This window comes from Salvelinus fontinalis, chromosome 6 (genome assembly GCF_029448725.1).
Source record: "Salvelinus fontinalis isolate EN_2023a chromosome 6, ASM2944872v1, whole genome shotgun sequence".
NCBI lineage: Eukaryota > Metazoa > Chordata > Actinopteri > Salmoniformes > Salmonidae > Salvelinus > Salvelinus fontinalis.
In genome coordinates, this window is record NC_074670.1 from 69523989 (window position 1) to 69551788 (window position 27800).

The 27800-nt window shown below is 44.1% G+C and overlaps 2 protein-coding genes across 5 annotated transcripts; one reads left to right on the plus strand and one right to left on the minus strand.

The window, feature by feature from the left end:
• LOC129858386 (MORC family CW-type zinc finger protein 3-like) lies at positions 1-18894 on the minus strand. 3 transcript variants are annotated; one of them, XM_055927567.1, is made up of 16 exons: positions 18394-18894; positions 18171-18243; positions 12992-13124; positions 12410-12631; positions 12018-12164; positions 11459-11621; positions 10862-10990; positions 10543-10662; positions 10194-10297; positions 9921-10061; positions 9639-9755; positions 8548-8625; positions 4685-4951; positions 3494-4016; positions 3106-3275; positions 1-2988 (listed from the first exon to the last, which is right to left on the minus strand). In XM_055927567.1, the coding sequence occupies exons 1-16, from the start codon at positions 18469-18471 to the stop codon at positions 2829-2831; spliced, it is 2625 nt and encodes an 874-aa protein (XP_055783542.1). In that variant the 5' UTR covers positions 18472-18894; the 3' UTR covers positions 1-2828. The 3 variants fall into 3 exon arrangements, with proteins under 3 accessions (XP_055783542.1, XP_055783541.1, XP_055783540.1); XM_055927566.1 differs by having other exon boundaries at positions 4640-4951; positions 18394-18893; XM_055927565.1 differs by having other exon boundaries at positions 3494-4019; positions 4640-4951; positions 18394-18893.
• syce3 (synaptonemal complex central element protein 3) lies at positions 17791-27694 on the plus strand. 2 transcript variants are annotated; one of them, XM_055927570.1, is made up of 4 exons: positions 17791-18075; positions 26344-26407; positions 26813-26921; positions 27143-27694. In XM_055927570.1, the coding sequence occupies exons 3-4, from the start codon at positions 26813-26815 to the stop codon at positions 27307-27309; spliced, it is 276 nt and encodes a 91-aa protein (XP_055783545.1). In that variant the 5' UTR covers positions 17791-18075; positions 26344-26407; the 3' UTR covers positions 27310-27694. The 2 variants fall into 2 exon arrangements, with proteins under 2 accessions (XP_055783545.1, XP_055783543.1); XM_055927568.1 differs by lacking the exon at positions 26344-26407.
• Positions 27695-27800: the final 106 nt, after the last annotated feature.

Consider the following 27800-nt stretch of genomic DNA (forward strand, 5'->3'; position numbering starts at 1 on the left):
TCTGGTTGATTTTCTTTAAAAAGATATACAAGCAAACAAACGGTAAAACGTTGTAACGACAGGGTTGGTTAAGTTCAGGCTTACAGTATTTTGAATTTCTCATGGCACATTTTCAGATATTAAAATGACAAAACAATTTCACATATTAAAAACAATAGCAATGATGAAAAACAAACAGTAATATGCTTCTCAGCTTCTCTCACACAAGCCATGGTCTCTGAATGACACAAGGATAATTGAAGCAGAGACAGCTGATTACCAATATGGATCCTTCCCATATGGTGAAGGTAAAACTTACAGCATAGCAAGCTGATCGGAGTACAGTATTACAACTTTTCAAAAACATCTCACACTCAGTGAGTACAGTATAACACATCTGAACTGTGGCAGAGTCAATTGGAGATAAAGTATTTACAATGTGACAGTCAGTCATGATAATGCAATGTGAGAGTCATTAGAGCTATTGGAGGGTAATCCGTTACAATGTAAAACAGTGTGTGGATAATGTGTTGTGGACATTGCACTAGAGACAGGGGTTCCAGGTTGGTATGAGCAAAGAAACATGTTACCTACAGTACAGTCGTGTCCAAAAGTTTTGAGAATGACAAATATTAATTCACAAAGTCTACTGCCTCTGTATCTTTAGATATTTTTGTCAGATGTTACTATGGAATACTGAAGTATAATTACAAGCATTTCATAAGTGTCAAAGGCTTTTATTGACAATTACATGAATTTGATGCAAAGAGTCAATATTTACAGTGTTGACCCTTCTTTTTCAAGACCTCTGCAATCTACCCTGGCATGCTGTCAATTAACTTCTGGGCCACATCCTGACTGACGGCAGTCCATTGTTGCATAATCAATGCTTGGAGTTAGTCAGATTTTGTGGGTTTTTGTTTGTCCACCCACCTCTTGAGGATTGACCACAAGTTCTCAAATGGGATTAAGGTCTGGGGAGTTTCCTGGCCATGGACCCAAAATATCGATGTTTTGTTCCCCGAGCCACTTAGTTATTACTTTTGCCTTATGGCAAGGTGCTCCATCATGCTGGAAAAGGCATTGTTCGGCACCAAACTGTTCCTGGATGGTTGGGAGAAGTTGCTCTCGGAGGATGTGTTGGTACCCTTCTTTATTCATGGCTGTGTTCTTAGGCAAAATTGTGAGTGAGCCCACTCCCTTGGCTGAGAAGCAACCCGACACATGAATGGTCTCAGGATGCTTTACTGTTGGCATGACACAGGACTGATGGTAGCGCTCACCTCGTCTTCTCTGGACAAGCTTTTTTTCCGGATGCCCCAAACAATCGGAAAGGGGATTCATCAGAGAAAATGACTTTACCCCAGTCCTCAGTAGTCCAATCCCTGTACCTTTTGCAGAAAATCAGTCTGTCTCTGATGTTTTTCCTGGAAAGAAGTGGCTTCTTTGCTGCCCTTCTTGACACCAGGCCATCCTCCAAAAGTCTTTGCCTCACTGTGCGTGCAGATGCACTCACACCTGCCTGCTGCCATCCCTGAACAAGCTCTGTACTGGTGGTGCCCCGATCCCGCAGCTGAATCAACTTTAGGAGACGGTCCTGATGCTTGCTGGACTTTCTTGGGTGCCCTGAAGCCTTCTTCACAAAAATTGAACCGCTCTCCTGATTTAGATGCAATCTTACTGGCAGCAATATCCTTGCCTGTGAAGTCCTTTTTGTGCAAAGAAATGACGGCACGTGTTTCCTTGCAGGTAACCATGGTTGGCAGAGGAAGAACAATGATTCCAAGCACCCCCCTCCTTTTGAAGCTTCCAGTCTGTTATTCGAACTCAATCAGCATGACAGAGTGATCTCCAGCCTTGTCCTCGTCAACACTCACACCTGTGTTAACGAGAGAATCACTGACATGATGTCAGCTGGTCCTTTTGTGGCAGGGCTGAAATGCAGTGGATATGTTTTTGGGGGATTCAGTTCATTTGCATGGCAAATAGGGACTTTGCAATTAATAGCAATTCATCTGATCACTCTTCATAACATTCTGGAGTATATGCAAATTGCCATCATACAAACTGAGGCAGCAGACTTTGTGAAAATAAATATTTGTGTCATTCTCAAAACTTTTGGCCACGACTGTAGACTGGTGAGAATAAGTACTAATGCAGAGAGTGAGTTCTAGAGTGCAGAGTGCGTTTCTAGCGGTCAGAGTGTGGGTTCTAGAGCACTGAGAGTGAGTCTCTGGAGCGGTCAGAGAGTGAGTCTCTGGAGCGGTCAGAGAGTGAGTCTCTGGAGCGGTCAGAGAGTGAGTCTCTGGAGCGGTCAGAGAGTGAGTTTCTGGAGCGGTCAGAGAGTGAGTTTCTGGAGCGGTCAGAGAGTGAGTTTCTGGAGCGGTCAGAGAGTGAGTTTCTGGAGCGGTCAGAGAGCGAGTTTCTCTAGCGGTCAGAGAGCGAGTTTCTCTAGCGGTCAGAGAGCGAGTTTCTCTAGCGGTCAGAGAGCGAGTTTCTCTAGCGGTCAGAGAGCGAGTTTCTCTAGCGGTCAGAGAGCGAGTTTCTCTAGCGGTCAGAGAGCGAGTTTCTCTAGCGGTCAGAGAGCGAGTTTCTCTAGCGGTCAGAGAGCGAGTTTCTCTAGCGGTCAGAGAGCGAGTTTCTCTAGCGGTCAGAGAGCGAGTTTCTCTAGCGGTCAGAGAGCGAGTTTCTCTAGCGGTCAGAGAGCGAGTTTCTCTAGCGGTCAGAGAGCGAGTTTCTCTAGCGGTCAGAGAGCGAGTTTCTCTAGCGGTCAGAGAGTGAGTTTCTCTAGCGGTCAGAGTGAGTTTCTAGCGGTCAGAGATTGGGTTCTAGAGCACTGAGAGTGGGTTCTAGAGTGGAGACAGTGAGTTGGCGTCTATGATCTGCTGCAGGATGCTGTCTACGTCTGGTGTGTCCATGCTGATGCCCTGCAGGTCCAGGTGGGGCAGGATGGCTGACAGCAGAGCCACCACATTCCCTCGGATTTTGTGGAGATTCTCCAGCACAATGCTGGGGAATACAGAGAGTAGAAAGTTAAAGAGAATGCAAAGCTAGAGAGCCGATGGATTGTGTGTGTATTTCTGTCTTTCTGTGTGTGTGTTTCTGTCTCTGTGTGGGTAAACACACCGGGAGCTCTGGTCCCTGGTCACTGGGCTGTCAGTCTGTCTCAGCCTGCTCTGGGGGTCAGCCTTCTCCCTCCTCAGTCTGCCCAGCTCAGGCTGTTCTTTCTGGGGCTGGACGCCATCCACAACCAGCCCTGGAACCCCTGGGCCACCGGGGGACGCGGAGCTCTCACACTGTAGCGAAACGAGAGGGAATGGGATAGAGTTCTCTATAAAAGTTTAAATTCAGAACAATTTACAGCTAGAATACAAGTTTAAACCAATAAGAAGGCTTGGAAATAACCATTTTATAATGTTCTTCATGTATCCTAATGGGGAGAGTACGTCTTTTGATTTCCCTAATCTTGTAAAACAATCAGACCTTTAGGAAATTCACAGTTAAAACTACTTACCTCCATTTGGTCCAGTTTGGTTACCATGGCCACCGGTGTCTCCACCCCCATCCCACCAGCTGCCTTATCCCCAGAGGGAGCCTCTGTCATCACCACGTTGTCTGGCGTCGCTGGGAGTGCAGTGGACCCCAGTATCCTCCTCAGCCTCTGAGCCTCCTTCTCCAGTCCAGCCAGTCTCTGGACCAGGGCTCCCCTGTCTGACCCAGCCCCCTCAAGGGTCAGAGCCCGGGGCCAGGGGCCCTCCGGACGACTCAGGGGGGACACCACCACCGTCTGGGCTGAGGGGAGGGAGGGAGGCCAGGCAAGGCTGGAGCTGGGCTGGGAAGGGCCTACTCTGGTGGCCCCCAGTAGTGCCTTCTCCCCCTTGGTCTTGTCTGTCAGTCCAGTCAGTGTCTGTGGTTTGTTGACGTCTTTCCCAGGTTGTTGCACCTCTTGGACCTCATCAGCGAACGGGTGTGGCTCCGCCCATGGTTGTGGTCTCTTGTCCATGTCCCTGGGAGGCCATATTGACTTACGCTTGTTTCTGCTGAGAGAAAGTGAGACTGAATGTGTTTGTATCTATCTATATTTGTTTTGTGTGTGTGTGTGTGTGTGTGTGTGTGTGTGTGTGTGTGTGTGTGTGTGTGTGTGTGTGTGTGTATATGTACAGGTAACATAAAAAATAAAGGAGACACTTGAATAAATGAGTGATACAAATTATATTGAAAGCAGGTGCTTCCACAAATGTATGTTTCCTGTGTTAATTATGCAATTAACATCCCATCATGCTTAGGGTTATGTATAAAAATGCCCAGTTGCCCATTATGTTGACTACTATGGCTAGAAGAGATCTCAGTGACTTTGAAAGAGGAGTCTCAAAGGAGCATAGGCCGTTTAAAGGGTGTGTCTGTGTTTTTCAGTCACCAGATCAACACAAATGAACAGATATGAAAGATTCTGGAGTGGCGCCTGAGACGTTTTTCACCACCATCAACCAAACACCAAATAATGGAACTTCTTGTGGAAGAATGACGTCACATCCCTCCAATAGAGTTCCAGATACTCGTAGAATCTATGCAATAGTGCATTGAAGGTGTTCCGGCTCGTGGGGGCCCAACACTCTATTAAGACACTTTATGTTGGTGTTTCCTTTATTTGGGCAGTTACCTGTATGTGCGTTTGCATGCACGTGTGGGTGCGCATGTGTCTGACCCAGACTTGGACTGTGCCATGTTGTCCTCCTCATCCTCCAAAGTGGCCACCAGTGTAGCCACTGTCTTATTCAGCTCACTGTCCTCAGTCTCCTCTGTGAGCAGAGAAAGGGGGGCATCAGGGGGTAGGGGGCGAAGGAGGACCGGCTCAGATAGAGGGAGGAGTGTATCAGAGGGTAGGGGGCGGAGGAGGACCGGTTCAGACAGGCCTTGGGGGAGGACATGGTGCTTCCGCGGACGGCCTCGTTTTCTGACCAGGCCTTGGTCCCTTTTTAGACACAGAGTGGAAACAGAAGTGAATGGAACAACCGAGCTACAGGGCTGAGTACAGTATAGATAAGCATAGTAGAGTAGGTCTGTCTGTTATAAATATAAGGAAAAAATTCAACTGAAGGAGGAAGTCAGGTCTGCTCTGACACTGTGGTTTTGACCACACCGGATCTCTCACACTTATGCCGAGAATAACAATGTAAAACTCAGACGGCAAACCACAAACTGACACATGCACACAGAGTGCAAATACATGGCATTGAATGCACACACGCGTAGCCACTAGCCACACACAAACGAGCACACCCATGCACACAGACATCAAACAAAGTGCCAGTGCAGACGTTAACTGGCTGTGCATCTGGAGTTGAGGGATGGAGTGAGAATAGGGTGGAGGAGAGAGTAGGGTGGAAAAGAGAGCAGGGTGGAGGAGAGAGCAGGGTGGAGGAGAGAGCAGGGTGGAGGAGAGAGCAGGGTGGAGGAGAGAGCAGGGTGGAGGAGAGAGCAGGGTGGAGGAGAGAGCAGGGTGGAGGAGAGAGCAGGGTGGAGGAGAGAGCAGGGTGGAGGAGAGAGCAGGGTGGAGGAGAGAGTAGGTTGGAGGAGAGAGCAGGGTGGAGGAGAGAGCAGGGTGGAGGAGAGAGCAGGGTGGAGGAGAGAGCAGGGTGGAGGAGAGAGCAGGGTGGAGGAGAGAATAGGGTGGAAAAGTGAGTAGGGTGGAAAAGAGAGTAGGGTGGAAAAGAGAGTAGGGTGTAGGAGAGAGTAGGGTGTAGGAGAGAGTAGGGTGGAAAAGAGAGTAGAGAGTAGGGTGGAAAAGAGAGTAGAGAGTAGGGTGGAGGAGAGAGTAGGGTGGAGGAGAGAGTAGGGTGGAAAAGAGAGTAGGGTGTAGGGTGGAGGAGAGAGTAGGGTGGAGAGTGGAGGAGAGAGTAGGGTGGAAAAGAGAGTAGGGTGTAGGGTGGAGGAGAGAGTAGGGTGGAGAGAGTAGGGTGGAGGAGAGAGTAGGGTGGAAAAGAGAGTAGGGTGTAGGGAGGAAAGAGTAGGGTGTAGGGAGGAAAGAGTAGGGTGGAGGAAAGAGCAGGGTGGAAAAGAGAGCAGGGTGGAAAAGAGAGCAGGGTGGAAAAGAGAGCAGGGTGGAAAAGAGAGCAGGGTGGAAAAGAGAGCAGGGTGGAAAAGAGAGCAGGGTGGAAAAGAGAGCAGGGTGGAAAAGAGAGCAGGGTGGAAAAGAGAGCAGGGTGGAAAAGAGAGCAGGGTGGAGGAGAGAGCAGGGTGGAGGAGAGAGCAGGGTGGAGGAGAGAGCAGGGTGGAGGAGAGAGCAGGGTGGAGGAGAGAGCAGGGTGGAGGAGAGAGCAGGGTGGAGGAGAGAGCAGGGTGGAGGAGAGAGCAGGGTGGAGGAGAGAGCAGGGTGGAGGAGAGAGCAGGGTGGAGGAGAGAGCAGGGTGGAGGAGAGAGCAGGGTGGAGGAGAGAGCAGGGTGTAGGAGAGTAGGGTGGAGGAGAGAGCAGGGTGGAGGAGAGAGCAGGGTGGAGGAGAGAGCAGGGTGGAGGAGAGAGCAGGGTGGAGGAGAGAGCAGGGTGGAAAAGAGAGTAGGGTGGAAAAGAGAGTAGGGTGGAAAAGAGAGTAGGGTGTAGGAGAGAGTATGGTGTAGGAGAGAGTAGGGTGTAGGAGAGAGTAGGGTGGAAAAGAGAGTAGAGAGTAGGGTGGAGGAGAGAGTAGGGTGGAGGAGAGAGTAGGGTGGAGGAGAGAGTAGGGTGGAGGAGAGAGTAGGGTGGAAAAGAGAGTAGGGTGGAAAAGAGAGTAGGGTGGAAAAGAGAGTAGGGTGTAGGGTGGAGGAGAGTAGGGTGGAGAGAGTAGGGTGGAGGAGAGAGTAGGGTGGAAAAGAGAGTAGGGTGTAGGGAGGAGAGAGTAGGGTGGAAGAGAGAGTAGAGTGGAGGAAAGAGTAGGGTGGAGGAAAGAGTAGGGTGTAGGGTGGAGGAGAGAGTAGGGTGGAAAAGAGAGTAGGGTGGAAAAGAGAGTAGGGTGGAAAAGAGAGTAGGGTGGAAAAGAGAGTAGGGTGGAAAAGAGAGTAGGGTGGAAAAGAGAGTAGGGTGGAAAAGAGAGTAGGGTGGAAAAGAGAGTAGGGTGGAAAAGAGAGTAGGGTGTAGGGTGGAGGAGAGTAGGGTGGAGAGAGTAGGGTGGAGGAGAGAGTAGGGTGGAAAAGAGAGTAGGGTGTAGGGAGGAGAGAGTAGGGTGGAAGAGAGAGTAGAGTGGAGGAAAGAGTAGGGTGGAGGAAAGAGTAGGGTGGAAAAGAGAGTAGGGTGGAGGGTGGAGGAGAGAGTAGGGTGGAGAGAGTAGGGTGGAGAGAGTAGGGTGGAAAAGAGAGTAGGGTGTAGGGAGGAGAGAGTAGGGTGTAGGGTGGAGGAGAGAGTAGGGTGGAAAAGAGAGTAGGGTGGAAAAGAGAGTAGGGTGGAAAAGAGAGTAGGGTGGAAAAGAGAGTAGGGTGGAAAAGAGAGTAGGGTGGAAAAGAGAGTAGGGTGGGGCTGGGCGATAAATGGCCAAAATTTGACGGTATTTTATGTTTTGATTAATAAAAGTTCTACATTTGCTTTATTAGTAGTGCATGACCCTAGGGTGGCAACACATATATTCTAAATGATTTCAATGGGTCTTTCTCCATTCTGATTGTTTTATACTGTTCAATTCAACTTCAACCTAAAATGATTTTGTGCACTCATTTGAGATCATTTCTACACTGCCATTTCTACACTATGGGCAAAAATACTAGGCCTTATTTTTAACCAAATGTTGCAATTGCAATTTAGATCAAAACACTTGGGTGAACTTTTGGAATCATGGAAATATAATGATTGTTATAATTCTATAGTTAGAATATAAATAGTGGGCACTTTGAATCCAGTGTAGTTTGGCATGGACCTAGTTATTGTGACAGGGTAGGAACCAAAGTGATGTTCAGTGTTTCCTAGGGGACCCTATAATCTTTGGCTACTAAAAATCTTTATTCATATAGCCAACATATTCATGCTTCGCCTATTCCTCTTTGATTTAGAAGATAGTGTTACACAAACAACATGCTGAGTTAAGCCTCCACCAGTACTGGTATCAGGCTGTATTAGCTAGCTACGTTTGCTCTGACTCAGTACTTTTATTAGCTAGTTAGCTGGCCAGCTAACTAGAAGATTAGCATTAGTGGCTAACACGATTCAGCTTAACTTGTTAAGGAAATACAAACTACCTGTTTGCAGATGTAAGAAACACAAAACTAATATTGTAATTATAGAACGCTTGTGGATTTATATTAAGATCAAATTGGAAACAACATCGTTGTATGTGCTGCATTGACCATGCAGACTGAACGAAAATGTCTCGTGGTCAAGCAACAACAAATGCGCTCCTTGAGTGACAGGGGGCGGGACTAGGTCTGTGTGGAAAGTGGTATGGAGAGAGAGAGAGCTGAGAGGGATGACAAGTAGTGGAGTGAACTATAAAAATGGACGTTACACACGGCGTATCACATTTAACAAACCAAACATTAAAATATGAGTAGAGAAAAGAGTAGAGGTAGGGTAGGGGAGAGCGTAGGGTAGGGTGGTGGAATATTTACTTCTTGTAGGTCTTCTTCGGGTAGCTTGGCGTTAACTTTGCTTCACTCTGCTCGGCTTCCTCTGGCAAAGAGCAGCTCCTGAAATACACACCACAGGTCAGGTGAGGAAGTTCTGAAATACACACCACAGGTCAGGTGAGGAAGTTCTGAAATACACACCACAGGTCAGGTGAGGAAGTTCTGAAATACACACCACAGGTCAGGTGACGAAGTACAGTTGATGAGAACAAAGACCACCTCACATGCAAACAGACTCATGAAAACTTGAACGCATTGACTCCATTTCTCTGTCTCCGTCTGTGTCAATTCAATTAAATTGTGTTTTTTTTGGCATGGGAAGCATACAGTGCATTTGGAAAGTATTCAGACCCCTTGACTTTTTCCACATTTTGTTACATTACAGCCTTATTCTAAAATGGATTTAAAAAATGTAATCCCTCAGCAATCTACAGACAATACCTCATAATGACCTGTTGTATTTGGCGCATGTGACAAATACATATTATTATTTTCTCTTTTTAAAACAGGTTTTTAGAGATGTTTGCAATTTTTTTAAAATTGAATTCCTTATTTCCATAAGTATTCAGACCATTTGCTATGAGAGTTGAAATTGAGCTCCGGTGCATCCTGTTTCCATTGTTCATCCTTGAGATGTTTTTATAACTTGATTGAAGTCCACCTGTGGTAAATTCAATTGATCGGACATGATTTGGAAAGGCATACACGTCTATGTAAGGTCCCACAGTTGACAGTGCATGTCAGAGCAAAAAACCAAGCCATGAGGTCGAATAAATTGTCCGTAGAGCTCCGAGACAGGATTGTGTCGAAGGACAGATCTGGGGACCGGTACCAAAACATGTCTGCGGCATTGAAGGTTCCCAAGAACACAGTGGACTCCATCATTCTTAAATGGAAGAAGTTTGGAACCACCAAGACACTTCCTAGAGCTCACCGCCCGGCCAAACTGAGCAAACAGGGGAGAAGGACCTTGGTCAGGGAGGTGACCAAAAATCCGATGGTTACTGACAGAGCTCTAGAGTTACTCTGTGGAGATGGGAGAACCTTCTAGAAGGACAACAGACAGGTCGTACCTGAGCATGGTGTTGGGGTTCTGGCTGCAGTTCCAGTGTTCAGGGGTAGAGCTGTAGTGGCCTTCTGGGACACGCCTCCACTTCAGACAGTCCTCACACTGCAGCCACACTGGACTCCTACACACATGTACAAACACATGCGGCACATTTTGTTATAGGCACACGAGTTAAAACACACACTTTTAATTTCCTCTTTCTTAACCACAAGCCATCCATGTTAGCCCTGTACTTGCACTGTGATGTCCAACACACGTCAACCTAAAGACAAACATATAAACTCACTCCTCCCCTTCCTCCTCCTCATCTGAATCTTCCTCTTCATTCTTCTTCTCCGCTGCCAGGAACTCTCGTTCTCTCGCCCTTTTCTCCATCATCTCATTCCAGTAGTCGTTGAGCTTCAGCCCCAGGGAAGACAGGGTCAGCCTGTTTCAAACCACACAAATACAGTGAGAAGGTTCCCATCCAGAACTTAAAATAGCATGTCAATCTGACAATCAGCTCTTCTGATTCATGATGATACTGACTCATTTATGTGTATGAGTGTGTGTGTTTTACCTGTACTCTTTGGTGTATTCAAAGTCTTGCTTGTTGTGAGCCGGCTTCAGGAAGTTGCACTCAATGACCCCAATAACCCCGACCCCTACCCTCTGACCTGATGACTGAAGCAGAGAGGGAGGGAAAAAAGAAGAGCGAAATATAGGTCAAGGAAAAGTAGAGGGAGAGGTGGGGAGAAAGTGCGGTAAATAGACAGAGTGAGATGTAGAGAGGGAGATTTAGAGGGAGAGAGGGAAGATAGGAGCACAGTATTGTCTATAACTATTAAATCAAACCCTCATGCAATATCTCATATATCTTGTTTGTTATTGACAGAAAATCAACATTACAGTCTTTAATTCATCTGTACCTTGATCTGGTAGCCAACCTTCTCATAGGACTTGATGAGGCGGTTCTTGTGGTACATCATGATGCCATAGTGGTCTTTGTTTTTACGATTGAACCCAAAGGTGACCTTAACCCTGTCTTTCTGATAGAAACGGTTAAGGTTAATGGGCGTACGACAAGACTGAAGCCAAGACTGAAGCCTGTACAAGTGACCACAGTACTTTGCATCGTCAATATTTAAGCTAATTAAGTTATATTACTTACAGAAGACTGATAAACACAATAATTGTTTTTGGATAGAATTGAACAAACAAACAGATTCTAGTTCTACAGAAGGATACATTGAATTGGGGTTTATAAACGTCATTCTCGATCTGTGACAGGCTCTTGGCAACCAGCTTGGTCTGAACCTTCTTCTGTCGCAGGATGATCTGAGTCCGAGGCTTCAGGTACAAGATGCTGAGGTAGGCCTGTGAGAGTGATAGAGGCACTGCATCTCAGTGCTAGAGGCGTCACTACAGACCCTGGTTTGATTCCAGGCTGTATCACAACTGGCCATGATCGGGAGTCCCATAGGGCGACGCACAATTGGCCCAGAGTCGTTAGGGTTTGGCCGGATTAGGCCGTCATTGTAAATAGCAATTTGTTCTTATTAACTGACTTGCCATGTTAAATAAAAGGTAAAAAAAAAAAAAAAACATTTTTGAGGGGACTTCCTGTTCAGAATCCTATTCAAATCATCAAACCTTCTCACCTTCCTTTATCACTCTGTATGGCTATGCTGCATTCAAGGTCACAATCCTCTGGTGAATAGAGTTGCAAAGTGACTGAAAAGTTGACAGTGAACTTTCTCTTAACCATCCTAACCGGTCTCTCATCACTTATTCTCATTGTAACACATCACTTCATCAATTCATCTTTTCTTAGTTAACACTCACCCTCAGGGAGTAGTCCATCTCTGGGATGGTGTGGTCAGTCCTCTGCGGTCCAGGAAAACTCTTCTTCCTGCCTCTAGTCTTGGTCTCCTCTGAGTGGATCTCTGGCATCCGGATGTCAAACTCATCGGTCTCGAAATCCAGCTCCGGCTTACCATCTTTGTTCCTGTACGTGATATTGTAGAACTCATTACTCGTGTCAGCTTCCTTCTTCATAGAATTATCAAATACTTATATGTAATTAATCTTTAATGGGCCACTGATCCCTTCTGCTTTCGGAGATGATACCCAATACTGTTTCATTACTAACAAATGTGTGTGTGTAACCGTTTCGCTTCCATCCCTCTCCTCACCCCAACCTGGGCTTGAAGCAGGGACTCTCTGAATACATCGACAGCAGTCACCCTCGATGAATCATTACCCATCGCACCACAAAAGCGGCAAGGGAAACAACTACCTCAAGGTCTCACAGCAAGTGACGTCACAGATGGAAACGCTACTAGGGTGCACCGTTAACTAGCTAGCCATTTCACACTGGTTACATATGTGTGTGCATCTTGACCTGCGTATGTTCCAGATGAGGATCTTGGTGCCCTTCTTGGAGAGGATGGAGTCAAAGTGCTGCAGCAGCTCCTGCTGGGTGTGGATCAGAGAGTGGGTCAGGATGGCATTCAGACTGGCCTCAGAGTCCTCAGTCACTACCAGCATCTGTAAGACATAGTTAAGGAGAGCAAGCAGGATACACACACACACACACTTTTTCTTTCACTCCTTATAATTCACACACATGCATGTACTCTCTCTTCCTCTCTGTCTGTCTCTCTTCCTCTCTGTCTCTCATCCTCGCTCTCAACTTCAATTGCTTTATTGGCATGACAAACATTTAGGAAACATTTCCAAAGCATCAATGATACTGCATTGGGTCCCCTCTCCCCCTCTCTCTGTGTAAGGATATTGGTTTGTTGGTTGAAGGGCACTATGGGGACGATGACAGCCTGTGCCTTTATAGCCTGTAGGTAGCTCTGAGACAGCATGCCGACGGTCAGACAGCCTCCGTTCTTAGTGAAGATCAGAGCGTCACGACCCAGACGCATGGAGCCAGACTTAAAGCCGTTTCCATAGACACCGATGGCCTGGTGGCTTCCCTTACCAGAACCTTTCTCTGTGAAACCAAAACTGAACAGACAAAGAGAAGGGGTGGGGTGAGATTGCATCGTTAGTTGGAGAGGTGTGTCTGTATTGGTGTGAAGAGAAAAAGTGTGTGTGATATAGAATGAGGGGGAGAAAGAGAATTGTGTGTGTGTTTACGTGTTTAGGTGAGAGAGAGGGAGAGTGGGCGTGAGTGAGAGAAAATAATGGTGTGAATGAAAGAAAAGGGACCGCTATGTGTTAGTAACTCATATGTCGTTTATGTATGGTTAATTACAGTATAACAGTTCACATAGCAGTGTGTGTAGAGGCTGCATCATGGACGATCAAACAGCAGTGTGTGTGTGTGTGTGTGTGTATAGACAACTGTACGTATGTGTTTCTCACCTGAGCATTTTGTGCAGTTTGCTGGGGGTCATGCCGCTGCCGTTGTCAGTGAAGGCCAGACAGAGCTGCTGTTGCTCCTCCACCACATCTATCCAGATCTGCCTGGCTGTCACTCCCGGGTCTGATGCATTATCTACACAGCACAAATTCAGTCAATCAATCATTAAATGCATGTATAAAGCCATTTCTACACGAAAAACTGTTGTAGAACAAGTTGTAAACATCACACAGGTAGAACAAGTTGTAAACATCACACAGTGCTTCACAGGGGTGTACTGTAATTATTAAAATCAGTTGACCAAGTTATCCTGAAGCAGGGGTGTACTGTAATTATTTCCCAGTTTGGGAAATCCTGCTATAGCCTAACCAGAAGGTGTGAAGTAGGTGAACTGCTATCTATTATAACAAAGGCCTTGTGTAGTCCAAATGATATTGTCCTGTGTTTTATATCATATTGTGCAACAGCTGATGAAACTAACACTGTAAAAGTGTTAACAAATTTGATCAGTGTTATTTCCTGATAGTTACTGGTTGAAAATACAATTTACACAGGACCTTCTTGTCAGCAAGGGCAGGAGTTTTGGCTTTCCATGGTGACATAGGAATAAGCTGTGATCATATTAGAAGCATATTACAGCATGCGGCAGGGGCTACAGTCCATTACGGATCACAAAGGAAGACCCAACCGTGATCTGCCCGACGCTGCCTCTGTACCAGATGAACTCAATGCATTTTATGCACGCTTTGACAACAACATCGTATGAGGGCCGTCAACAACCCAGAGGATTGGGCGATCTCGCTCTCGGAGGCCGACGTGAGAAAGGTTTTTAAATCAGGTCAACACCCACAAGGCCCGACAATATTCCAGCGTGCGTTGTCAGAGCATGCGCAGAACAGCTGGCAGGCATATTCATGGTCATTTTCAACCTCTCCTTGTTCCAGTCTGTAATCCCCACATGTTTTAAGATGACCACCATCATTCCTGTCCCCAAGAACTCTAAGGCTTCATGCCACAATGACTACCTCCCTGTAGCACTCAGTTCTGTAATCATTAAGTGCTTTGAGAGGCTGGTTATGGCACACATTAACTCCACCATCCCAGACACCCTAGACCCACAACAATTTGCATACCGCTCCAACAGATCCATAGATGACGCAATCTCAATTGCTCTCCACACTGCCCTTGTCCACCTAGATAAAGAGGAATACCTACAGTATTTGAGAATGCTGTTCATAGACTACAGCTCAGCGTTCAACACCATTGTCCCCTCCAAACTTCTTGACGGGCCGACCCCAGGTGGTGAGGGTAGGCAACATCACCTCCGCCACGCTGACCCTCAACACAGGGGCCCCACAAGGGTGTGTGCTTAGTTCCTTCCTGTATTTGCGGTTACTCACGACTGCGTGGCCACGCACAACTCCAACACCTCATCAAGTTTGCTGACGACATGATGAGTCAGCCTACAGGGAGGACAGTGTGGTGCCAGAACAATAACCTCTCCCTCAACGTCAGTAAGACCAAGGAGCTGATCGTGGACTACAGGAAACGGCATGAGCTTCAAAGTCCTCGGTGTCCAAATCATTAAAGACTTAAAAGTATGCAAACACACGTGCAGTCGTGAAGAAGGTGCGACAGCGCCTCTTCCCCCTCAAGAGGTTGAAAAAGTTTGGCATGGGCCCTCAAATCCTCAGAAAGTTATACAGCTGTACCATTGGGAACATCTTGAATGGCTGCATCACTGCCTGGTATGGCAATTGCACTGCCTTTGATCGCATGGAGCTACAGAGGGTGGTGGTGTGGATAGTACATCACTGGGGCTGAGCTCCCTGCCATCCAAGACATCTATATCAGGCGGTGTGGTAGGAAACCCAGGGAAATCGTTAAAGACACCAACTATCCGAGCCATAGACTATTCTCTCTGCTTCTGCACGGCAAGAGGTACCGGTGCATCAAGTCTGGCACCAACAGGCTCTTCAACAGCTTCTATCCCCAAGCAATAAGATTGATAAATAGCTACACAGACTGAGTTAACATTGCATCTTTATTGATCTTTTGTTTTTTGCACACTCACAGGGCCCTACACAATCACACACACACTCATAATTTGCACATACATTTATTCTGACTCTACACAAGACGCACACACATACAAGCTGCTGCTACTCTGTTTACAGTTGAAGATGGAAGTTTACATACACTTAGGTTGGAGTCATTAAAACTAGTTTTTCAACCACTCCACAAATGTCTTGTTAACAAACTATAGTTTTGGCAAGTCAATTAGGACATCTACTTTGTGCATGACAAGTAATTTTCCCAACAATTGTTTACAGACATATTATTTCACTTATAATTCATTGTATCACAATTCCAGTGGGTCACAAGTTTACATACACTAAGTTGACTGTGCCTTTAAACAGCTTGGAAAATTCCAGAAAATGATGCCAATGACATCATGATTAAACTGATTAAACTAAAATATAACTGTTTGGCCATAATGACCATCGTTATGTTTGGAGGAAAAAGGGGAGGCTTGCAAGCCAAAGAACACCATCCCAACTGTGAAGCACGGGGGTGCTTTGCTGCAGGAGGGACTGGTGCACTTTACAAAATAGATGGCATCATGAGGTTGGAAAATTATGTGGATATATTGAAGCAACATCAAGACATCAGTCAGGAAGTTAAAGCTTGGTCGCAAATGGGTCTTTCAAATGGACAATGACCCCAAGCATACTCCAAAGATGTGGCAAAATGGCTTAAGGACAACAAAGTCAAGGTATTGGAGTGGCAATAACAAAACCCTGACCTTGTGGGCAGAACTGAAAAAGCGTAAGCGAGCAAGGAGGCCTACAAACCTGACTCAGTTACACCAGCTCTGTCAGGAGGAATGGGCCAAATTGCACCCAACTTATTATGGGAAGCTTGTGGAAGGCTACCCGAAACGTTTGATCCAAGTTAAACAATGCTAGCAAATACTAATTGAGTGTATGTAAACTTCTGACCCACTGGGAATGTGATGAAATAAATAAAAGCTGAAATAAATAATGATTCTATTATTCTGACATTTCACATTCTTAAAATAAAGTGGTGATCCTAACTGACCTAAGACATTGGATCCTAGTGAAAATTCCCTTTCAAGAATTGTGAAAAAGTGAGTTTAAATGTACTTGGCTAAGGTGTATGTAAACTTCCTTCTTCAACTGTATCTTATATCCTATTGCCTTGTCACGTTTAGCGACTTACAGGAGCGATTAGGGTTAAGTGCATTGCTCAAGGGCACAGACAGATTTTTCACATAGTCGGCTCGGGGATTCAAACCAGCAACCTTTCTGTTACTGGCCCAATGCTCTTAACCACTAGGATACTTGTCGCATAGTCACCTTACCCCTAGACATATCTACCTCCATCACTCCAGTATCCATGCACATTGTAAATATGGTATTGGAACTGACCGTGTATATAGTTACTTGTGATTTTCTTATTTCTCATGTTTGTTTTCCTATTATTACATTGCTATTGAATTGCTGGGTTTTGAGTTTGTAAGAAATGCATTTCACTGTATTTGTGTATGTGACAAAACTTGAAACATTCCAGGCGGTAAATTGGTTAATAGACCAATAACATTCTAAACCTCTCTGCCAATAACAACTAGTTTTCAGTTTTCCCTCTCCACTCAGACCACTCCGACAGTCCTAACAAAATTCTTGCTTGAGAAATAGTTTAAACTATTTTTGCCTATTTTAATGGAAATCTATTACAGTAAGGTACTTAAAGTGCTACCCAGAAATGATTTCATATTGATATAAAAACGGCTGCATTGGGCCTTTAATCAAAGTCACAACACAATGGGCTTGTTTGAGTTGAGAAGTGAAGTTGGGGAGGTGCATCTGCGACAGCCGAAAGTCGGACACAGATGTGGTTTTGCAACAGGAAGGCTCAGTGCAACATGTCAGTGTTGCCATGGTTTCTAAAAGGTTATATGTAATGTCAAAATAAATACGTCACCAATCCCCATATCACACACTCAAAAACTGTAAATATAGGTGTGTACATTGTACTATCAATTGGTGAAAGAGAGACTCAAATATCATGTTCAACTATACATGAATCGCAGCAAAGTTAGTTCTTGTTTAGTTACTTCTTTGGTCACGTTTGTGTGGGTCAAACAAAAACATCCTAATGATTAGTTGACAATTGCCTTCCACAATTCAGGTGATGGCTGCAGGATGAAGTTGAAGAGCAACTGCGGAAATTTGCAGGCCACGGCAGACAAAACTTCATGACCACTGATGACATGGTTTTTGTAAAGTATATGCAATCATCATGTAGGCGGACAATTTTTATCCCATAACGCAACACACTTTAGAAGGTGGTGACCAACGACTTGACAAAAGTGATCTGTTCCAAACACACCCAGTATGCATCTTCAGTGCTTGACTAAAGTAGGTGCCGGTACTGTTTATATTCAGGTGCAGGAGCTCCACAATACTGTTGAGCTAATATTCTAAGAGGAACAGGAGCTCAAGCAGTAGCAAATTTGAGGTGCTGGTACCCAGCTACGCGAACTCCTGCCCAAGTCAAGCACTGCTTATTTTAACCAAATGCAAGTCTTCAGTATACACCTCACTTGGAGTTATTCCAAGCATGCAAATCGTAGGCGTTTACAAACCAACTGACAATGCACACGGCACCAACCTACTTGCCAATTCCAACCAATGATCATGCACAGAGTGGAGGTTTCTCAGCGCTGACTGGTTGAAACACATCTACAGATAAAAACGAACATGAATATAAAACATTCTACTCGCATTACAAGTGGTGTTACGGTGTTGATACTGCGTCGAGAAAAATATATTCTGCATGCCTGGCAAGCGACGTCATGTCATATTAAAGTTACTGAAGGCAGAACTTTTTCCTCCAAGTTATGGGACTTCATTTATTATACTTACATTTTATAACTAAAGTTAAGTATATGCGACACATATTGCGATGAGAAAAGAACAGGTGGATGATAGACTGTCGATGAAGAGCGCGCACCACAGACATGGCGTCTATAGTATTTCTTTACGCGGAAGCCATGTCACCAGTAAGTTTTTACGCACACACATTTGCAACGTTCCTACCTCAAGCAGAAGGGGAAATGAAAACACAGAAAGTATCAAAATTAAAGTTGTCTGTTACCTATTAGTTCTGCAACTGCGCTGAAAGGCCACGTATGACTTGTTGAATTACTATTCAGGAAGGACGGACTCATCTGCAAAAAAACAACAACTTCGATATTTAGTAATTTTCTTTATAATAAAAACAAACGTCAACAACCAATATAGACTATAAGAACGAATACAAATGCAATAGCTCATAACCCGTTTTTGTACAATAAATAACTTATTTAAAAAATACATACGGAACTGAGACGAATCCCATGCTCGCTAAGCCTCGCCATGTTTTTACAGTGAAAGCCAGTTGCAGGCAAACGACACATACGTCAAAGACAGTAGAGTTTAAACTCTGTGCCTACGTAGTGAGTAGCGACAGGCCACACGCGCAGGTCTGTCTTGCCGCGTTCACGCTCTAGTCGGAACTAGGAAACTCTGAAATGTACGACTTTCTAGGCTAGTTTTACCAGGGTCCTGTTCAACAACATAGCGAGTCGGAAATGTCAGAGTTTCCTAGTTCCGACTAGTACATACACGCGGCATCTGTTCAGCCCGAAGGGGGAGGCCGTCACTAGCTTCTACCACATAGTCATAAACCACGCCCATTTCGACAATTTGTATAAAAAATGTTTTAAATAACCTTAACCGTAACCACACGGCTAATCCCCCGGGGAGTTGCAAGGTGGTGCACCTGCTTTTTCCCCGGTGTTTTAGACGTATGGTTTCAAAGTTCAGAAAAGCCTTCGCAGAATAGAACAACAACTTCTATAGACAAAGAGAGTGCCGAAGTAGGAAGTGTTGATGTGGTCTAAAACTAATGGTGTAGTAACGGAAACGCCACAAGACGCCCCTAGTACGCACAGAAGTAGTTTTTTTTTTTATCTGCCTTTTTAAAATAGAGGTGAGTTTGTTTTGGACAAACAAAAGCAGGGCTGTGTGTTATAGTCTAGTGGACATTGAACCTTGACCTTACAGGCTTATCTCCTGGGTATTGAAACAGACCACAAAATGCTACATTCAGCCATACAAACAACTTCCTTTAGTCCAGCGATTCACACGACAAATGTGCGTATAGGACCTCCAGGGTCTCTGGATAAAATGATCACATTGAAAATAATAGCCGCAATGCCAAAATATCTCACATTTTAATGGAATAATTGTTTTACAGACATTAAAACATTGGCCAATTTCATATACAGTGCATTCAAAAAGTATTCAGACCACTTCCCTTTTTCCACATTTTGTTACATTACAGCCTTATTCTAAAATAAAAATCCTAATCAATCTACACACAATACCCCATAATGTCAAAGCAAAAACAGTTTTTTAATTTTTTTTTCAAATGCATAAAAAATAAAAAACAGAAATACCTTATTTACATAAGTATTCAGACCCTTTGCTATGAGACTCTAAATTGAGCTCAGGTGCATCCTATTTCCATTGATCATCCTTGAGATGTTTCTACAACTTCCACCTGTGGTAAATTCAACTGATTGGACATGATTTGGAAAGGCAAACACCTGTCTATATAAGGTTCCACAGTTGACAGTGTATGTCACAGCAAAAAACCAAGCCATGAGGTTGAAGGAATTGTCTGTAGAGCGTCGAGATTTGATCGTGTCGAGGCACAGATCTGGGGAATGGTACCAAAAAAACGTGTGCGGCATTGAAGGTACCCAAAAACACAGTGGCCTCCATCATTCTTAAATGGAAGAAGTTTGGAACCACCAAGACTCTTCCAAGAGCTGGCCGCCCGGCCAAACTGAGCAATCAGGGGAGAAGGGCCTAGGTCAGGGAAGTGACCAAGAACCCAATGGTCACTCTGACAGAACTCCAGAGTTCGTCCTTGGAGATGGGAGAACCTTTCAGAAGGACAACCATCTCTGCAGCACTCCACCAATCAGGCCTTTATGGTAGAATGGCACCTAAAGAATCTCAGACCATGAGAAACAAGATTCTCTGGTCTGATGAAACCAAGATCGAACTCTTTGGCCTGAATGCCAAGCGTCACGTCTGGAGGAAACCTGGCACCATCCCTACAGTGAAGCATGGTGGTGGCAGCATCATGCTTTGGGGATGTTTTTCAGCGGCAGGGACTGTGAGACTAGTCAGGATTGAGAGAAAGATTAACCAAGCAAAGTACAGAGAGATCCTTGATGAAAACCTGCTCCAGAGCGCTCAGGACCTCAGACTGAGGTGAAAGTTCACCTTCCAACAGGACAATGGCCCTAAGCACACAGCCAAGACAACGCAGGAGTTGCTTCAGGACAAGTCTCTGAATGTCCTTGAGTGGCCCAGCCAGAGCCCGGGCTTGAACCCAATCGAACATCTCTGGAGAGACCTGAAAATAGCTGTGCAGCGACACTCGCCGTCCAACCTGACAGAGCTTGAGAGGATCTGCAGAGAAGAATGGGATAATCCTCCAAATACAGGTGTGCCAAGCTTGTAACTTTATACCCAAGAAGACTCGAGGCTGTAATCACTGCCAAAGGTGCTTCAACACAGTACTGAGTAAAGTTTCTGAACACTTATGTAAATGTAATATTTTTGTTATTTTTTTTTCTTCAAAAATATTTAATAACCTGTTTTTGCTTTGTCATTATGGGGTATTGTGTGTAGATTGATGTGGAACAAATACAATTTACTCCATTTTAGAATAAGGCTGTAACGTAACAAAATGTGGAAAAAGTCAAACGGCGTGAATACTTTCCGAATGCTCTGTATGAGGTGTTCCATGTCATTTCAGCAAGCCATGACACCCACCATCAGATTGTTCTGAAATTGTTTCTGTGGTTAAAAAGGCAAGATTGGCATTCCTGAAACATTATTTTGTTGAAATGTTATTAAATCTCCAAGAAATTTGATTGCACCGAAATTGGCTATTTAAAATGTATAGGATTCAGATAATATTAAATAAATATAGTAGCAACGTCCAATTTGGAACAAACTTCTTCCTACAAATGAGTATGACGAATCCCCCCAAGGCAGTCTAAAGCAACCCACGGACCCCGACACCCCATGCCAATCCAACCCCAACAAACAGTATACAGTATCAGTTCTTTATGTTTGACAAATAGTATGAAGCTGCGGCATGGAGTATTTCTTCTCCATACTATGTAATGTATTCCTTGTGAATCTGGTAATGTGTTTTTAAATAACTAATTGAAGTCACTTGCTTTATTTACCATAAAGTAGTGTGATATTACTAGTTGTTGACCAGTAGATGCCGCTGTTCCTGCTATATATTGTGTTATTGACTGTACGTTTGTTTATCCCATGTGTAACTCTGTGTTGTTTGTGTCGCACTGCTTTGCTTTATCTTGGCCAGGTCGCAGTTGTAAATGAGAACTTGTTCTCAACTGGCCTACCTGGTTAAATAAAGCTGAAAAAATAAAAATAAATATCACCACACTTTTATCCATTTTGCTGGGCCTGGTTTCCTTAAAGCATCTTAAGGTTAAGGCTAAATTAATCTTAGAACAATGGGATCATATGGTTCAACAATGCATTTAGCCTTAAAATTATGCTTTTGGGAAACCGGCCCTAGTTTTATGTATTTTTTAAATACATCACAACATTTCCTTTGCAACTTTGGGTAGAACATCAAATCGTCCTCACACTTCAAGCTAGTCCTCCATGAAAGCAATTCAATTTGCCCCCCCCCCCCCTCTTTGTGTGTGGTTAGTCCCCTCAAAAGTCTGGATTAGGTACTGTTAGATTATTCTCGGTGAAGAAGTTAACCACACATTCTTCCCAGTCAAAACAGTTTGAGCATATATTATGACGCTTTTGTTAGTTTTGGTGTTCCACGGGGCTTTTTACGCTGTTCGTGTACATACATTTGTTTTCCTGGGGCAAGTCGAAGTTCGGTACCTGAAGTGTACTACCCTAAGTGTTTGCTGTCATTCAATGAGAGACGACTAGTTTTCATGCACAGTTTTTCACTTGAAATACTGCACCAAACATCTTAGTTAGATATAAAACTACGTGACTAAAAGATTTCTTGATTATGAGGCAGTGTACTGTATACTGGCTTTGTTGTTGCATCTCAATAGGAACAAACAGTAATGTTGCTGTTTTTTTCTCATTTTTCAAGCGAAGGTCTTTTAAGGGAGTATGCGAGGCACAGACATTTGCTTTGCCTAGCCGAGTTCTGCTAGGAGCAAACAGAACCTAGTATCCCGGCAGCTTTAATCTACAGTACTTCTAATGGTTTCAATGTTATGGCGTCTAAGGGTCTTCAATGGTAAAATTCCCAAACACACACTGTATAGTGTTTTGTGCATGGTAAGGGTGTTGGGTTTTATTAGGGTTGTCACAATATTTTAGTCCCTAGCCCATTTTTCCATCAAAATTGTGGGCTTGTAGGAAAAGTCTTTATGAGAATTGCACCATATGGATTGCATCAGAGAGTGGCCACTTGTTGGACTATTCAAGTAGAGTTGGTTTGAATAATTAGGTTGCTAAGAGATGGACAAACTGACTTGCTTTCATGGAGGACTGGCATGAACTGTGAGGATGACCACACAATCAGTAGCGGGTACAATCACTAGGGAAGACTAAAAAAAGCCATTTTACAACCTATTTGTTGTGATAATTACATTGTTTGCTCTATAACCGGTTAGTTCATATGCCTTGCGGCTGTGATATATAGGCCGAGACAATAAGATGACACCGTGGCAGAATAAATACAACCACACCTTTGTTTCGTCACAAAACCGGAGAGCAACCGCTTTCCGGTGAAGTCCACAAAGCATATGCCATGTAACTAACGTTTACAGAGCATTCGGAAAGTATTCAGTTCCCTTGACTTTTTCAAAATGTTGTTACATTACAGCCTTATTCTAAAATTGATTAAATTAGTTTTTTTCTTCATCAATTTACACACGATACCCCATAATGACAAAGCAAAAACAGTTTTTTAGAAATGTTTGTCATTTATTCAAAGTAAAACAGGGGCCTCCCGAGTGGTGCAGCGGTCTAAGACACTACAACAGACCCGGGTTCCATCCCAGGCTGTGTCGCAGCCGGCCGTGACCGGGAGACCCATGAGGCGGTGCACAATTGTCCCAGCATCGTCCGGGTTAGGGGAGGATTTGGCCGGCATGTCCTTGTCCAATCGCACTTTAGCGACTACTTGTGGCGGGCCGGGGGCATGCACGCTGACTTCGGTCGAGGCATTGGTGTGGCTGGTTTCCGGGTTTAGCGAGCTGTGTGTCAAGAAGCAATGCGGCTTGGCGGGATCGTGTGTCGGAGGACGCATGGCTCTCGACCTTCGCCTCTTCCGAGTCTGTACGGGAGTTGCAGCGATGGGACAAGACTATAACAGCCAATAAAAAAAAGTATTCAGATCCTTTACTCAGGACTGTGTTGAAGCACCTTTGGCAGCGATTACAGCCTCGAGTCTTCTTGGGTATAACATTACAAGCTTGGCACATCTCTATTTGGGGAGTTTCTCCTATTCTTCTCTGCAGATCCTCTCAAGCTCTGTCAGGTTGGATGGGGAGCGTCGCTGCACAGCAATTTTCACGTCTCTCCAAAGATGTTTGATAGGGTTCAAGTCCGGGCTCTGGCTGGACCACTCAGGGACATTCCGAGTCACTCCTGCGTTGTCATGGCTGTGTGCTTAGGCTCGTTGTCCTGTTGGTAGGTGAACCTTCACCCCAGTCTGAGGTCCTGAGCGCTTTCATCAAGGATCTCTCTGTACTTTTCTCCGTTCATCTTTCCCTCGATCCTGACTAGTCTCCCAGTTCTTGCCGCTGATAAACATTCCCACAGCATGATGCTTCCACCACCATGCTTCACCGTAGGGATGGTGCCAGGTTCTCCAGATGTGACGCTTGGCATTCACGCCAAATAGTTCAATCTTGGTTTTATTAGACCAGAGAATCTTGTTTCTCATGGTCTGAGAGTCTTTTAGGTGCCTTTTGGCAAACTCCAAGTGGGCTGTCATGTGCCTTCTCCTGAGGAGTGGCTTTCGTCTGCTGCAGAGATGGGAGATCCTTCCAGAAGGAAGACCATCTCCACAGAGGAACTCTGTCATTGTGACCATCAGGTTCTTCGTCACCTCCCTGACCAAGGCCCTTCTCCCCCGATTGCTCTGACATGCACTGTCAACTGTGGGACCTTATATAGACAGGTGTGTGCCTTTCCAAATCATGTCCAATCAATTTAATTTACCACAGGTGGACTCCAATCAAGTTGTTGAAACATTTTAAGGATGATCAATGGAAACAGGATGCACCTGAGCACAATTTCAAGTCTCACAGCAAAGGGTCTCAATACTTACGTAAATAAGGTATTTCTGTATTTTTGTAAATATATTTGAGCTAATTTCTAGAAACCTGTTTTCGCTTTGTTATTATTATAATAAAGCTGTAACGTAACAACATGTGGTAAAAGGGAAGGGGTCTCAATACATTCCGAATGCACTGTATATAAGAAAGTATGTGGACATCCCTTCAAATTAGTGGATTCAGCTATTTCAGCCTCACCCGTTGCTGACAGGTGTATAAAATCGAGCACACCGCCATGCAATCTCCATAGACAAACACTGACAGTAGAATGGCCGGCCTTACTTAAGAGTTCAGTGACTTTCAACGTGGGACCGTCAAAGCCCTTATCCGTGGTATACTGGCCATATACCACAAACCCCCAAGGTACCTTGTTGCTATTATAAACTGGTTACCAACCTAATTAGAGCAGTAAAAATAAATGTTTTGGCATACCCGTGGTATACGGACTGATATACCACGGCTGTCAGCCAATCAGCATTCAGGGCTCGAACCACCCAGTTTAAAATTACAAATAGTTGGTAGACTGCATATTGACTGCAAGAAGCTCAAACAGATATGTTTAACTAAAACATAATCATTTCAAACCTTACTTACATTTGTATACAATCACTTGTCTCTCTTTTATGTGTGGGAATACGTGGGAACAGATTTCTTAAATTAAAATCATTTGGAGCTCATTTCCTGGAGTTTTTACAGTCTTTTAATTAATGTCCAACAATGAAAATGTAGAAGAAAAAAAATTAAACAATTTAGCCTGCAGGCCACCAGTTGGGGAATCCTGATCTAGTGGAAAGCCTTCCCAGAAGAGTGGAAGCTGTTATAGCAGCAAAGGGGGACCAACTCCATATTCATGCCCATGATTTTGGAATGAGGTGTTCGACGAGCATCCACATACTTTTGGTCATGTAGTGTATTTTCATAATGAGACAAATCTATCGGTTTTCTACCCTAAGTTGCAAAGGATCAGTGTCATCTAGTGGTCAAAACCTTGTATTTTCACCCTACTTTATGGTAAATAATGCATTCAACTTCAATTACTAATTTTTCTGAAAAGGGGAAAAAAAATACATCTCCAGATTCACAGGGGCATACATTACCTAGTATGGAGAAGCAATACTACAAGCCACAGCTTCATACTACTTGTCAAACATAGAGAGCCAACCAATACTGAATACTGGTTGCTGGGGAGGGATTGGTGTGAGGGTCCATGGGTGGCTTTTTATATTTTGGGGGATTCCTTCGTGTCTTTCTCATTGGTAGGAAGATGTTTGGTCCAAATCAGACATTGAGTACTATATTCATTGAATATTATCTGAATCCTATAAATGAAAATGGTAAATTTGAGTGCAATCAATTAGCTTAATTTCTCAGAGATCAAATTATATTTAAACAAAATCATGTTTCAGGAATGCTAATCGTATCTGTTACTAACTACAGAAATGATTTCTGAACAATCTGAGATTGCCAGGGTCGAAATCCTCTTTTTTGTGCTTTTTGAGGTGGAACAACCCATATATTATTGAATATGAGGAATTTTTGTTGGGCGATCCACTTTCAAATGCTTATCAATTAATGGCCATTGGCTCCAGCACATGACAGTCTGGGTTCGAGTTGTCTCGGCGAAATTCCATGGTAACAGAATTATGCTGAGACTCATTTATCACTTTAAATTGTATACCAAACAAAAACCATTGATTTGAAAGTTTAACAAACCACATAACTATGCACAAGGACTACTTTTAACAATTTCCACAGAATAAAATTCGAGGGAGATTTTATAACAGATCTGTTACCAAAGTTTTCATATCTGCAGTTTTTCCAGTAAAATATGTTTTTACTATGTAAATTGTTCGAAGTAATAATTTATTTATTGGCATGACGATCCGCAAATTTGTTCCTCAGTGCGCGCGCAACCTTTGCTAACAAACAACCAAGACAAAAGAAAGAGACTCCTAGCTAGAGCATTGTAAGTATTTTTTCTTTAAATATTCATAACTAAGAAGATGTTTATTTTATTAAGGTACTCGAAATTGTGTTATTTAAACCAAACTTGATACAAGCTCACAGACTGCTTAATTTGTTTGGATACATTTTAGCAACGGTTTGCAGTCAGCTAGCTAACGTTAGTTAGTTAATTTAGCTAGCTAACGACATGAACCTGTCAATCAAATGTCGCCAAAATAAAACGGTTGTGAAAACGTATAAACTAGTTTATCATGACCATACCTTATACTTATTTACCGTATACGCATTTATCCCAATCATTTTGGGACGTTCATGAATCATTTACAGTGTGGTTGCTTTTGGTTGCAACAATTACAGTAAAGTTGTTAGTGTTTCGAATTTTAATGAGAATATATGGGGTTTGTAGATGGCCGCTTCTCCTTCATCCTGCGACCATCAAGAGGACTGGGGCGAAGAGATGATGGAGTTGAACAAGGATTTAGAGAGAATGATTGAAGACGTGGAAAATATATCTGGTATGGTAACTAGCTTTATTAAGCATCTGTATGATGTACCTATTGTTATTCTGAGAACTCCACCACCATTCAATTTACTACCAACCCTTTTTTATTACATTTAGAAAAGGGAATTACACACATCCATTATATAAATTCTGCCTTGTGTTTTAAATCATACTCTGTACGAACCAATACTGACACCAACTGCCCCATCCCTCATCTCCCCTGTGGTTTCCCAGTACAGCTGACGTGGATGGCCTATGACATGGTGGTGCAGCGAACCAGTCCTGATCTGGGGGACTCCATTCGTCGGCTGGAGGAAGAGTTTCTTCGCTGCAGGGCTGTCATCTGTGGCTCCCCTGGGGAACAGGAGCCGAACCAGGGAAAGGACCAGGGGATGGGATAGGAACTGGGACAGGGGCTGAACCAAGTTATGGGGATGGAGTGTCCTAGACCTGTACATACCACCGCCATCCCACTGACAGATGTGATTGGCCGTGATTCACCAGGAATATTTGATGTTCTGAAATGGACCTTAATCCAAAGATAGCCTGTGTATGCTTGCCTACAATGTTGTTGCAGTTATATGTAGACTAGTCTCATCTCTGCAGCAGCAACCACTGCCCCACACTGCATGCTGTCTAAGCTGAGCAGCAGGCTGTTGTATGGTGCTGTTGTATGTAGGTTATTGTTGTGTGTTATGTACCTTTGGACAGGGTGTACAATTAGCTTTAGTGTTGTGTTCTGAATTTGTGGTTTGGTCAAGTAATAAGATAAACTTGAATAGCGAATATTGACTGTCAGCTTGTTTATTGGGATGCCAAAAGGAGTTGGTAAAATGTGCATACACGTGTTGACATTCTACATATTGATAGTCACATCCTAGTCGTACCCCCA